Here is a 15,312-nt window from a genome sequence, read left to right on the forward strand (position 1 = left end):
ATTTTAACAGCCTTGCATATATAATCCCTCATTACATCCCTCAAAATAGTCCCGAAGTGCCACACACATCATGAACGTTGTTGTGTGTGCTAATATGTAATCACGTGAACTGATGCAAGACAGTGATACTTCTCAGAATGCCAATGAATTTGTAAGATGCTTTCATTCTATCCAAACCGTGATGCAATTTGTATTTCCTTGTTTTAACCAAGCAGATTATGTGATATCATAGTTGAGGGAGCAAAATGAAAGCAGTTTATAAATACACCTGAATCTTTCCTATCCCTCTCCTGTTTATATATTAACCTCTATATACCACTCTACCTATATATAATCCATGCCTATGTCGATCCCTTCATTCAGATAATTTCTTATTCCTATATAACAGCCTCATTCCTATTTATTATTCTATTCTGTCATATACTCCTCACTGTGTGTCTCTCTCTAACCCTAGTTGTACTAATCTTCACCTCGTGTAGTGGAGGACTGGAGTTGAATGTAAGATAGGTTTAAAGGACGTTAGTAAACCAATTGGGACTGCCGTTTCCAATGTTTTTTTCCTAGATCTGGTTGAGTTGAATTTCTAACCTCTAGGTTTCTAATCCTGCACCGTCCCTATTGCACACTGTGCTGCAGTTCTCTCTCGGCTTTCCTCTCCTGCCCTTTGTACAAACATCTCACCTCCATTCACCTCCTTGCTAGACATCCCAGATATAGATGATGGAAAACAAGTCTCCAATTAGACAGTCAGGGTTTAGATGTAAATGAAGGGATCGTACATATGGGTATGGATTATATATATAGCTAGAGTGATATATATTTCTAATTACTTGATATCTCAATTCAATCATTGCGTAAATTTTCATCTATTGATAGGGTGCTGCTGTTCTTTTCAAAACCCTCTGAAAATTGTTAAATGCTTTAAGTGGAAGCGTGTTTTTTGTTTCTTAATATTTAACAATAGCAGCAGAGTATAAAAGCTTAATTTGCTGTTTGTGAGACCTAGCTAACCTAATTATTACTTTCCCAGAACACACTGGTATGTGTTTTAACTTGCTCGTAAATCAGTGCAATATTCAAAGGCATTGCAGGTTGCTGCAGGAATAATCCAGCAGCCCTGAATACCGAGTTCAAACTCTTCACTTAACGATTAGTACCTTAAGGCACAACCAGCATACTTCCTGTCAATCACTGAAGCCCAACTGCGTGTTTGCCAGCACACTTCACACTCCATTCTGCAATACGGCATAACAGTGAGCTGCACTGATCATTAAATGTAGAGATAAAATCTGTGGTTTTGCGAAAACTTCAGAAACTAAAAGATCCCACTGTTGTAAACACGCCTGCTGGAAATCATAACAATGCCTCATAGACGGGATCTTACTCAGATCTCTGCCAGATGCATTTAGCCTTTGCACAGTGCTGTGTAATATCCTCTGTGAGGACCTCTAACTTGTATGGACACTTTCTAACCCAAGACAATTTCTTACATCTGTGGATTAAGAAAAGCAGTGTGGTCTCATTTATTAGTTGTTGCTTATTTCCCTAGTACATAAATCCTGTAACTTTTAATACGCACGTTCACATTTAATCAAGAGGCAAACATTCAACTACATGATTACTAGCTCTAAAGGGAATGCGGCTGTTTGTTTTCATCCTGACCTTTGCTCCCCATTTCTGATGAAGATGCTGACTCACTGTTGTGGTTCAGTTCATGTGTGGTGCAGACACGATCGGCCAAGTGGCTTCCTACTGCACTATATGATTCATTGTATGATTCAGTTCCACGACACCAGGATTTCTTTGGTACCTTGTTCCAGCAGCACCATCTGGGGGACCATGGACAAGATCGGGCATCGACCTGCTGGTGCAGTCACGTTATTTGTGTGCCGGCCGATCCCATATGCCCTGCAGCCGAAGGTAGATGCTGAGCTCGACCGTTTGGAGAATTTGGGCATAATCTGTCCTGTGCAATTCGCAGATTGGGTGGTGCCAGTTGTACCCGTGCTGGAGCCCGATAGCACCGTATGCCTTTGCAGGGACTACAAAATGACGGTCAACTGTGTTTCCCTTTTGGTCAGCTACCCCGTACATCAGATAGAGGACCTTTATGCACAACCTAGTGGACATCACACCTCCATGAAACTTAACATGAGCCACTCGTATCTTCAGTTGATTTTGGACTCAGGATCCTGGAAATTCGTGACAGTGAATAGCACCTTAGGTTGTGTGAATATATCTGGCTGCCTTTTGGGATATCATTGGCCTGAGCTATATTCCAGGAGAACATACTGTGGGGTTTACCATGCATTGCGGTTTACCTCAAGCAACATGCTGATTACTGGGATGTCGGACCAACAGCACTTGAGAAACCTCGACGAGGTGCTCCGACATTATTTGGCAGCTGGTGTTTGGTTTCCCAAGGAAAGGCTCATGTTCCACACCCGGGAAGTTGCGTATCTTGATTACCGCGTGGCCCACAATGGCCTTCACCCAGTCCAGAACAAGGTGCAGGCGATCCAGCAGACCACCATTCTGGACGGACCAACGGAATTCTGTTCTTTTCTCTCGGGATCAACTATTACGGGAAGTTCATTCCAAACATGGCAACCCTGCTGGCCCCCTTGCACTGATTGCTGAAAAAGGGCCAGGCATGATCACAGGGTCAACGCAGTGGGCAGCCTTCATCGAGGTAAAAAGGCAGCTCTCCTTGAGACTGCTTACCACTTTGACCCCGCCAAGCCTTGCCTTTTGGTGTTGGGGGGGTTTTGGCTGCACCCTATGAGCAATGGCATGGAATGGCCCATTGCATTTCCTTCTCAGACTCTCGCCTCCACCCAGATTGAAAAGGAGAGTTTGGCCGTAGCATTCCCAGTATTGTAATTCCATCAGTGCGTCCATGGCCACGCTTTTATGGTGTTGATAGATCACAAATCCTTGCTGGGATTGTTCAAAGAGGACGAGGCAGTTCCCACTGTTGTGTCCGTGCGGTTTCAGCGATGGGCTTCCATGAGTACGATTTGACCACCGCACCAGGATGAAGATCCCTCATGCGGACGCATTGAGACACCTTCTCCTCCCGACCAGAACTTCGACGGACCAGAGCTCCGACGCCCACTTGCACCAGCTTTGCATTTTATGGATACATTGCCCGCCACGGCATCTCAAGTCCGGGCCTGGATCCAGAGTGATCTCCAGTGTCCGGAGACTGGAGACTGGCCCACAGCTACATCTGGTGGCCTGGTATCAACTGCGACATTGAGAAGCATGCCCAGCAGTGTGGCCAATCCCAGGAGCACCAGCAGCTTCTGCCGGCGACGCCCCTCCATCCTCAGGAGTAATCGGGACGACCCTGGTCGCGGCCTCACGTTAATTTTGACAGGCCATTCCAAGGGTTAATGTTCCTGATCCTGGTCGACGCCCATTCAAAGTGGATGGATGTTCATCTCATGCCATTGACGACCTCAAAAGGCTACGATCAAGCGGCTCCACTAGACGTTCAGTATGTACGGCATCCCAGGGGTTCTCATTTCAACCAATGGGACAGCGTTCACCAGCGCAGAATTTGGAGTGTTTTTGCAGATGAACGGGATCTGCACCACTCTGAACCACCCAGCATCGAATGGGTTAGCTGAGCGGGAAGTCCAGACCGGTCAAGCAAGGAATGCGTAAACAGACCATGGGCTTTCTCGAGTCGTGCCTGGCCCGTTTTCATTTTTGTTATTGTACCATGCCGCATGCCACAATGGGGTGGCACTGTCAGAGCTGCTTGTGGGGTAGTGCCTTCGTACAGGCTTGAGCCTTGTATTGCTGGACATTAGCGGGAAGGTCTGCAGCGGACAGTTGTGCTCCTAAGTGGACTTTGGCTGTTTTTTGCCCAGCGACGCAGTACAGGTCAGGAATTTTGGCAACAAGCCACATGGATCACAGACGTTGTACAAGGGACTGGTCTCTTATGTAGTGTGGCACAGGGCCGGGAACCAAATAGACACATGGATCACCGCCACAGTTGCTCTCTGGCACTAGCCAAACCACACCCCGGATATCCCAGCACAATTGTTGCCATCTCCGCCACCGTTGCCGCCATTGCCACCTCCACAGGTTCCAGAGCCCCAGTACACTGAGATGATGGGTGCAGCGACCTCGGATTCCAACTCCGAGATGGAAAGCCAACTGTCTAGGGTTGCCAGTGACCCAGTCCCAGATGTGGGTGCGGCTATGGCTGCGTCGCTTTGGCGCTGCATTTGGAAGAGGCATTTCCCCGTGCGCTGTACGCCGTGTGGACTGTTGTGTTTGGTCTTCTATACCCTACAAAGGAATCCACCAAACACCTTGACTTGGCCAAACCAGGACCTTTATTGAGTCTCGTGTGGTAAGATAGCAATCTATTACAGAGCACGTTATCATGGGGTCTCCTAAGTACTCCTCTGGAATTACACCTAACATCGACCATTCACCTTTATGTCTTACTACCATCTGCTGATGGCCGTATGTGTCTCTCCTTATATGGGAGGGGCTGGTCACATGACCACGGTGCCGCCACCTGCTGGTTGGAGATCACACACCATCCATCTATGATATTGCCCATAGGCATATCATCACACGGACAACACCCGAGCACCAGCCCAAGGCGAAGAGGATCTCGTCAATCCACCACGGTGGACACCATTCAGGACTATTAGGTGTGGACTATTAGGTTCCCCGTGACTTTGTCAGAATATGAACTTACCTATCAGGGGGCAGGCCTTCCCCTTAACAAGGGAAGCCTGGTGGATATAAAAACCCCGACCCGGATGTGGCTCTGGGCGGGAGGGATTTTCGGAGAGTGTGTGAAATTAAACCTTTTTGTTTTGCCTTCATCATTGCTTCCTGTGGTTGCACTGCTGGATTCAACGGTATCTTCATATATTCGTAAAATGATATTGTTCCTTTTCCACCATTTTGATGTCCTTTTGATAATTATTGCAATTTCACTACCAGAAATAATTTAATAAGATCTTCATCATCTCTACATGGACTGTTGACCTTATAACAGTGTAACAGAGACATAAAAACACTCAATTTGTTCATTTTATAGAACACAGAACACACAGTGCAGAAGGAGGCCATTCGGCCCATCGAGTCTGCACTGACCCACTTAAGCCCTCACTTCCACTCTATCCCCATAACCCAATAACGCCTCCTAACCTTTTTTGGTCACTAAGGGCAATTCATCATGGCCAATCCACCTAACCTGCAAGCCTTTGGACTGTGGGAGGAAACCCACGCAGACACGGGGAGAACGTGCAGACTCCGCACAGACAGCGACCCAGCGGGCAATCGAACCTGGGACCCCGGCGCTGTGAAGCCACAGTGCTTTCCACTTGTGCCACCGTGCTGCCCATTCCTTTTTTTACACCAGGACGCCCTTTTTAATCAATCTTTCAAGAGCCTAATTTGGTGGTGGGGGCGAGCTGAATCCTTGCTGGAGTTTTTGTGGTGTCTATAATTGCAAAGTGTTAAAAAAATTAAGTACTTGTATCACGGAGAGGAGACAGAAGCCCTAATTGCCACATTTGGTTGCCCACAGGACCAGTAAACTGGGCGTGTCTGTGTCAGACGGTCTTGGGCAGACTGTGATAAAACCTTGCAGCTGTACGGAAAAAATAATTGCATTCCAAAGTAAAGAGACCTGATGCATAGACAGCAGGAGTGATGGCATGTCTGGCCAGAATGATGAGTGATGCATAGGACATGTTGATGCCTTTCACTCTCAAGCAATGAGGTGCAATGAGGTTGGGGGAATCAGCCGAACAATCTCATGTCATTGCAAATGGAATTTAACGATTATTTGAAAAAGAAGTAGCCTGGAGAAATAAATTCCTAATTGTAGTGAGATGATGCCTCATACTCCGCGCAAGCAAGTAAAAAACACAAAAGGGGTGTTTTCTATCCACTCCCAGCTTTCACCGAAAACTCACGCTCAGCTGCAAAGTATGCTCACAAAGACATTCAAATACAATATACATGCAACCATTACCCACGTAGAGCCAGAAGAGAAATCAACACCTCAGCCCTGTGATGCCAGCTCCAACATGAAAATGAAATGAAAATCGCTTATTGTCACGAGTAGGCTTCAAATGAAGTTACTGTGAAAAGCCCCTAGTCGCCACATTCCGGCGCCTGTTCGGGGAGCCTGTTACGGGAATCGAACCGTGCTGCTGGCTTGTCTTGGTCTGCTTTCAAAGCCAGCGATTAGCCCTGTGAGCTAAACAGCCCCTTAGCTAAACAGCCCCTTGGCACTATGAAAAAAATGTCTCGAGCAAAATAAATCCAGTACAATACTGAGAGAGTGCTGCACTGCCTTTCAAATGAACCAATAGACTGCGGCTCTGTCTGCTCTCTCAGCTGGATGCAAAAGATCCCATGGCACTATTTCGACGAAGAGCAGGGGAGTTATCCCCAATGCACTGGACAACATTTATCCCTCCATCAACATCACGAAAACAGATTCAAACAGATGATCACACATTTTTGTGGGAGTTTCATGAGCTTCAAAGTGTTTTTGGACAGCGTGAGGTCAAAAAAGGCGTTATATAAATACAAATCTTTCTTTTTTCTAGATAGATAATAAGTGCCAGCAAGATATTCAACCATGGGAAGTATAAGCGTTAAATCTAATCCTGCCCACATTGACTGGAGTTTAATACATAAGGCCTTCCTAATCGGTATGAATCAGTCTAGCAGGACAGAATAGCAATAGCACACCACAAAGTAACCAGACAATCTTTAGTTTAACAGTAAATATAGCACACACGCAGTTTCAATTCAGAATTATTGCTGTGGAGCATTGCTTGAGAGGCTTAGTATCCAGTCAGGTGGGGAACACTGCAGGAGACACCAGCACTCAGGAGATAAAGTAGATATGTTTCCTAGAGATTACAGAGTGCAATGTAGAAGGGTTGGTGGTGATTGTTGGGGGGGGTGAGTGGAGTTTGGCGCAAAGGCAATCACAGAATTGATTGTGTGGAGACTGATCATAAGAGGATCCGATTACTGGGCATTTTCTCATGGGGGAGGACAAATTGTGGAGAGGAATTAGATTGCAGGCGGTGAAGAACGTGTGCTGAACCCCATCGTGGAGAAGGGAGGATGTTAGTTTGGAGTCTGGGGGAAGCACTTGGGTTTTCTGAGCCCCAGGAAACCCAGCTGGCCAGCAGTGGACCTGGAAGAAAAATTTAATCTGAGGCACATAAACTCAGTAAAATATTCGAATAAACTACCCACCAGCTCGGGATCTGTTAATTTCCTGCACTCCCCATCCACAGCCCCCATGCCCCCGACCATTCAGTCATGATTAAAACTAGAAGTGGACAGTTTCAAGTGACTCTCAACATCAGTTGTATTTTGCTTTCAGTTTGTAATAAGCTGAATTTGGGTTTGAGATTTTAAAATTTTATCATTCTACTAAACCAACTTGTTTTTGGGGATAAAATCACCCCATTAATGTGTGCGACACCCTGCCTCAGTCCAGGTAAAATTACCCCATTCATGTATGCTGCTCCCTGCCTCAGTCCAGGTAAAATCACCCCATTAGTGTGTGCGACACCCTGCCTCAGTCCAGGTAAAACTAACCCAGAGTTGCACCTGGTCTTTCTGGAAGCACTTCAGAACAAATAAACAGCCTATTTAAAAACAAACTGTGGTTAGGAACAGAGCAGCACTTCTTCAAAAGAAGAAGCACTTCAGAGTTTATGGACTGTGAAGAGCTATAAAAACAAACAAAGCTATCCCTCCTTTGAAATAGACTGGATCTGTCAATCAAGAGGCTTGAAAAGGGTAATGGACCGTGAAATTGAATGTAGGCAATGCACTTCAAAGCTATTAGGCTTCTCATCATGCCCGGAGCCTTGAAAAAATTAAAGGGGAATGAAATTGACTGAAAAAAGCACTTCAAAGATTTCCAACATGTCAGAGGGAAGACTTTTACCTTCATATGACTGATCTTTGAACTTTACATGCTGGGAGAGACACCAAAGGGTTCCAACACGTGTAGGCTGTCAACTTCTATTTCTCAAAGGAATGATCATTTCCATCTGTTTGACTTTTTAATGAAAAGGTAGGTAATTAGCCATAGCCCATGACTCTATATCAGAGAAAGGCAATGGGCAGAATTTTACCATTTTCTTGCAGAGTGAGGCAGTGGGTGGGATAAGCAGCATTGAAGCGACATTGTTGGTGTTATAGAAAATAAATTGCAAGGACTGGGTCCCACAATGCCCAACCAGCAACTTATGTTTTTTAAGGCACAGTGCCAGGGTGCAGTGCCCAGGCAAGATCCTCTCCCCTCGGGCGATGCACTCACCTGAACTCATCCGCCAGTTCTGCAGCCGTAGGTGTATGCCATGGGAGACCAGTCGTAATTCATGCTGGCCTGTCCTCATGCTGACATTAATGGATAATGTAACGGGGGGGGGGGGGGGGGGATTATCAGGCCTAGAGGTCTGACAATTACATTTAAATAATGGTAATGGAGTAGCCATTACATCACTGGGGTGGGGGGGAGACAATCCCGATGAGACTTACCACCAATGTAAAATGCGATTTGAGCCTCTCGTGAGATTTTCCACCCCCGTTACTGAAACCGCCACAAAAGAACGGGAGCAGAACATCCTGGCCAATAGGTTACAGAGCTTGAAGCGCACAGCTTCACATCAAGCTTGGAGCAAGGAAAGCAGGCTTGAACTAGCACAGCAGGTATGGGGGTTAAGCCCGCATAGTTGGCAGTATTCTGTTTTATACTCTTGCCATCTAGTCAACTGAGCTAACCCACCTTTAATGAAAAAGCAACCCGCATATTTTTAAGATCAATTACAAACACAACCAATTGACTAACATTAGCTCAGCAGGGTGGGGGCAACATTAGCCTTACCATAAATAAAATACATTTGCGAAGCTGCTTTCCAGGTCAATTATGCAGATCTTTTGGAAATAGCACACTTATTAGGTTGTAATTCTTAAGATGTCTTAAATAAAGCAATTCTCTTTTTAAGAAAGCATTGCACCTCGTAAGAATGTTGCTCACTAAAGGATGTCTCAAGCATAATACAAAGTTTACAGGTGTACTCAGGTACGAGAAAGTATTTTGGAGCAATGCATGACTTTAGATAAAAGATGCATAAAACTGAGCCTTCTGGCTTTGTTCTTAAAGCTTTTGCACATAGATTTGTGAGGAATAAGTAATAATGAATCAGGCTGCTGAAGAAGCAGCAAAAGGAAACAACATTTAAATGTTGGTGCCAACTGGGTTCATGTGAAGAGAATTATTCACCATTCAATGTTCAGATGTTTCAGATTAACCGAGTTTTGTTTTACAGATATCTTGCTGGATGATTTTCTTCTCACATACACAGTCTTCATGTCAACCAGTGACTTGTGTCATGCATTACTGAGGCAATATCCTTTCAGATGTCTACAAAGGCTGACATGTAAAGGATTATTCTGGTTATAATGCAGTTTGTTAAATGTCTTCTCATGAGGTCAGACTTCATGTCTCAAACCATAGATTGAAATGTTCTCCTGGGTCACCTTAGTTGGTGAGTGCGATTGCTTTTAGCAAAACAAATGAACAGCATTCTTTGAAGTCAGAACCCTTAAATTGATGCTAATGTATCATGTATGTTCCAATCATTTTACATTATTTTAGGTAGTTTAAATTGTTCAATTTTATTTATAGAAGCAGCCTAGAATCTAACAAGTGTGGTTTCCTACGTGCTTTACACTTGAAAATAATGATTTCAAACATTGGATGCAGTGATGTTTAAAAGAATGCCTGTATATTACTAATGACATATTCAAGAATGACCATCTTGACTCACAAACTATAAATTATGTTATTTCGGAGCTGGTGTTCTATTATTTCTCTACAATTACACTATTGTATACATGTTCGATTCAGGACGACTTTGCTGCAGCCCTGACTTTAGATTATGTGGTTCTGATGTCACATTGAGGGTGAGTTAATGGACGTTGTGGGCTGAAGTATCACATCAATATGGGATCAATAATATGGACGCAGGAAACTCGTATTATTAGGTGCTGAAATGTTTATGTGAGCTCATTGTGAGACTTGAACCTACAATATTTCAATCAATGGCTAAGGATTTCCGGCCCCGCCGTGGTGGAACCAACCGCAGGGGGATGGGGCGGCCCAGCGAAAATTCCATTGACTTTCGGCAGGACTGGACAATCGCGGTGTGGCAGGGCTGGAAAATCCCAGCCAATGTGCTATCCTGGCAACTGAGTCAAACTGGGGCTCGAACAAAGGTACAATGGATGCCACCTTTAAGTAATGATTTTAGTGCCTATGCAAAACAGGCATCTGGAAATGTATTCAAAGTCCTAGCAAAAAAAAACCTACTTGTTCTTTTCAGCCTTTTCTTGACCCACAAATCTCACTGTACCTCTCCACAACTACCTTATTCTGGCTCGGCAATATAATATCAACTAACCCAATTGATACGGTACAGGCGTGTTCAGTTTTACCTATTTCTTCTAGTGCTTCTCCTATTTTCTAACCATGTGCTGCTTCTGTTTCCCCAATGATAGAAAGAAGTGAAGTGATGAGTTGCAATATGTCAGTATCTGTCTCTTAGGGTAGAGGTGGATTAGTACCTTCTCAATCTAGGTGAATAGAAGGGTCTACATGTACAGGCACCATGGCTGTTGTTGCCTATGCCTGAATGTTGTTTGACACATCAGGTGCCATTGAAGTGGAGCAGGGTGGTTGAATAATACAAATGTAGTTTGCTGTAAGAGACAACTCCATTATCTGTGCCAGCTCTTGCTATTTCTCTGCTGCTTGGCATTCATTCAGTGCAGTGTGTGGGAGCAGAACATCAAATTAAAATAATGTTTGTTTTATATTATTCATTCACAGAATGTGAGCATTGCTGGCAAGGCCAGGATTTGCCTATCCTTAATTTCACTTATGAAGCTGGTGAAGAGCTGCCTTCTGGAATTTCTGTAGCCCGTGTGGCGTAGATACTCCCACAGTGCTGTTTGATAGGGAGTTCCAAGATTTTGACCCAGTGACAATAAACAAATGGTAATATATTTCCAAGTCAGGATTGATAGTGATTTGGAGGGGAACTTGCAAAATAATGGTGTTCCCATGTACATGTTGCTCTTGTCCATGTAGATGGTAGTGGCCATGGGTTTGGGAGGTGCTGTTGAAGAAACTTTGGTAGGTTGCTGCAGTGCATCTTGTAGATGAGAGACAATGCAGTCACAGTGTGCCAGTGGTGGAGGGGGTGGATGTCATTGAAGCCCAGCATTATGGCTGTCTCCAGACATGATAGGTTGCTGTAAATAAGCATGTAAAGTCTTGGTTACATATAGTGACAGCACTATTGCTGGTCAGAATGGAGATGATGGAGGGGGGTCTTGCTCAATCAAGTCTGGAGACCGCATTGCTGTAAGATTGATTTTACACATATAGGAGCAACAATCTGTTCACATAGTGGTGCTTCAAACAACATTACACAGACAACGTCAACCCCCCTGATGGGAGTCAGTGGTGCAGCATTAGTGCTACACTACCGTGTAGCTTTCTTCTCTGATATCAATGAGGAAATCAGCATGTGCCATGAAGGTAGGGGCCAGTGGTGCGCTCTCTGGACAAATTCTTCCCCACTATCTTGTAGGTAACCATTCCTCACTCACTGCAAGTTTCTGCTAAAATAACATTTCATGTATTGAGAATCTTTACTGTATTTTTGGTTGTTTTCTGGAGTTCTCTTTTTAAGTAGACTCAGCCGAATAAATAGGTTTTGCTGTAAAATAGACAGTTTTGCCTATTCTGGCAGAATCTTGACCGGATTTTCATGGAGTTGGACCCAGTTGGGAACCCTTTAGAAATGGTGGGCGGGACCAGGTTCTAGGATTCCCAACCCCATTCCCGGTTCTGGCAATTTTTTGCCAGCACAAAATTAGAGTGCAGGTAGTGAGCCTGCACACAACCCTTTCTAGCTCCATTGCAGGGTTGAATATTTCCGAGCACCTGCAATTTTGATGGAATCGACCCCATTCTGTTAGTAGATATGACACCTCAGAGGAATCGTGAACCTTTGGGAAACCCTTGTTCCATGTCAGTAAACCAAAAAAAGCCATTCAAATATCCTTTCTCATAAATCTGTCAATCAACCAGCTCCATTCATAGGATCAATGATAAAAAACTATTATCCACTTCATATCTCTTAATCTTGTGTAAATAAGTTCACAGACATTGAACAAATTATTTTAAAAGGTTCTCTTCCAACTGTTTCTGTGGATACAATTGCCAGATGACCTCCATATGAATGCTTGCCTGAGCTCCAGAATGGCGACTCTACTTGCCTCTCAGCAGGTGTTTGAAAAGAAAAAAGAACTTGCATTTACATGCATTTCATGATTTCAGGATGCCCTTAAGTGTTTTCCAGGCAATGAAGTATTTCTGAAGTGTAATGTAGGAAACATGGTAGCCAATTTGGAGACAGTAAAATCCCATAAACAGTGGTGTTATAATGAGCAGACTTTGTTTTCAGTGATGTTGATTGAGAATTAAGTATTGGCCGGGATAAGCTTTTCTTCAAGATCACGCCATTACATCTTTTATATCCACCTGAGAGAGCAGACAAGGCTTCACTTTCACATCTCATTTTAAAATCAGAACCTTTCATAGTACTGTATTGCTTCAGCACTGCATTAGAGTATCAGCCTAGATACTCTTTTATGTCTTTTGACTTTGAGGCGAGCGAGTTACCAACTGAACGATACCTGAACCATTAACTAAACCTCAGCTTTTCTCAGTTACAAGAGCTTAAAAATCTGCAAATTCTGGAAATCTAAATTAAAAGTAGAAAATGCTGGATATATATATAACTGGTCCATTAGCACCTGGTTAAGATATCAGATTTGGCTTGGTGGTGGAACTCTTTACCTGAGTTAGAGTCTGTCACACATTAGAAACTTCATCATAAAATCCAGCCTGATGCTTCAGTGAAATGCTGGTAAAGTGGGAGGGTAACAGTCAAAGCTAAGGAGTCTGGACTCCAATCAGATAGAAATGAGAGTTGCTGAGTTCCTGGCCAATCTCCACCTAAATAATCTTTATTGTCACATATAGGCTTACATTAACACTGCCATGAAGTTACTGTGAAAAGCCCCTAGTCGCCATACTCCGGCGCCTGTTCGGTTACACTGAGGGAGAATTCAGAATGTCCAAATTACCTAACAGCACGCCTTTCGGGACTTGTGGGAGGAAACTGGAGCATGCAGAGGAAACCCACATAGACACAGGGAGAACGTGCAGACTCCACAGAGACAATGACCCCTTGCACCTTCAGTAAATCTGAGTTTATCCAAAATGCTGCTGCCTATATGCTAACTTGCCCGAAGTCACACATCATCCCTGTGCCTGATGGGCCAGATTGGCTCCCTGCAGGCAATGGCTTGATTTTAAGATTCTTAACCTTTCTTTCAAATTCCTCCATTGCTTCAGCCCTCCCCACCTTGACTGGCTCAGTAACCCTCTAGGTGCCCTTCCAATTCTGGCCACTTGCAAATCCCTTCTCTCCACCATTGAGGACCATGCCTTCCGCTGCTCTGGAATTCCCTCCACCTTCACCTCTCTTTCCTCTTTTAAAACATTCCTGAAACCTACCTCGTTGACCAAACTTTTAGTTACCTGTCCTCGTCTCTCTTTATGTGACTTGGTGCCAAATTCTGTTTGATGGAGCTACTGTGAAGCACCTTGCAATGTTTTACTGCATTAATGGCCCAAAATATATTTAAACTGGTGTTGTTGCTAAATGGGCATCTTTTGAAAAGCTGGAAGAAACAGGATATTACACAAAGATAAGCTCGATAAAGTAATGAAACAGAATGAAAATAACAAGATGGCGTGGACACAGTTATGGTAGCAAGGTGAGCAGGTATGAGAAAGATGCACAATAAATCTTTCAAATGAAGGTAAATGAAATAGAAAGGCAGAAGGGGAAACTGGCAAGAAAATTGAACAGGCCTCAAATTGCTAAAGTCACTTCACTTATCACCTTTTCAACTTTCCTTCATACACCTACCAAAAGTGCCATTATTTCCAGAAATTTCTATTTTTCTTTCTCATGTTTAATTGAGATGGACTAATTCATGCAGACTTGTAGTCAGTTTTGAGCTGTTGACGATTGCACAATGAATGCTGGACTGATAGACCCCTAAACGTATTTTACAATCTTTAAGAGCTATTTGGGAGACAAACCATTCCAACCCATCCATTTGGCTGGAGTTCAGCCTCATATAGCAAAATTAACAACAGTATTCTAACCATTTCATTCAAGCCAACTACCTGATGGTTATTCACTTTAAACAGAATTCTAGTGTAGAGATCTGTAACTACATTTATCGCAAGTATTGTTTTTGATTAAATATTGCCTTACCCATAAATGTTACATTTTAAAGATATGTAACGGACTGTGAATGCAGCGTCCAATAGTCCTATTGATCATCCATGAATCTGGCAGCTTTTCTACACTGTGAAATGACGTGTGTCTAGGATAAGCTAAACCTATGGTCCATGCGAGAACATTTTCACTGAAACAGTTGAATTCTACCTCATTTACAAGTTCAGATTAATAACAAGATTTCATTCATGTAGCAAGTGCTCTCTCACATCGCTTTCAGCCTGTAAAAAATGCATAGTAGAAAAATGTTTATCTGGTCATTATTCAATGAAACACACGTGATGAAAGTGGAATCATGTAATTACATTTTAAAATATGCTGACTAGGTTATATTTGCTGATAGACAATTCCTGGTGTGAATGTTTTGTGCTGAAAGCAAATTTGTGTCAGTGTTAATTTAAGGCAGGTATAAGGAGCCGGTTTATTTTAAACCGATCAACGGCTGCCTTAAAATAATGCCGGCTAGAGATTGGTGTGAGATTTTAAACATTTGCAACAAAAGACTGTGGATTAGGAGATTTACTTTTTAATCCGCAGGAAGTTGCTCGGAGAAACTCCCTGCTCCACTGGAAGTGTGACAGAAAGCCCATTAATGATCATGGTTTCTGCCAAACATTCGGCAAAGTAACACCAACTGAGCAGAATTATCTCTGAGGAATTCCTAGGCCAGTGTGTTTACAGGCAACAACAACTTGCAATACGAGTCCCTTTAATGTAATAAAACTTTCTAAACTGCTTCTGAAGAGCAAATATTAGAGGGAATATCAGTTGTTTCTACTCCTGAGGTATATGAAATGTGTGGTGTATTATACTGATACTATAATAGATTACTTGG

At 43.5% G+C, this 15,312-nt stretch overlaps 1 protein-coding gene across 3 annotated transcripts in view; it reads left to right on the forward strand.

Moving 5' to 3' along the window:
* The window catches only part of rapgef5a (Rap guanine nucleotide exchange factor (GEF) 5a), a 282,740-nt gene that overhangs the window by 178,910 nt on the left and 88,518 nt on the right, over positions 1–15,312 (forward strand). For all 3 annotated transcript variants that reach the window (XM_038797428.1, XM_038797429.1, XM_038797430.1), the window contains one exon: positions 9,357–9,435. In XM_038797428.1, coding sequence (XP_038653356.1) covers positions 9,357–9,435 — 79 coding nt within the window. The remainder of the gene's footprint in view (positions 1–9,356; positions 9,436–15,312) is intronic.

Source organism: Scyliorhinus canicula, chromosome 5 (genome assembly GCF_902713615.1).
Source record: "Scyliorhinus canicula chromosome 5, sScyCan1.1, whole genome shotgun sequence".
NCBI classification, from domain to species: domain Eukaryota; kingdom Metazoa; phylum Chordata; class Chondrichthyes; order Carcharhiniformes; family Scyliorhinidae; genus Scyliorhinus; species Scyliorhinus canicula.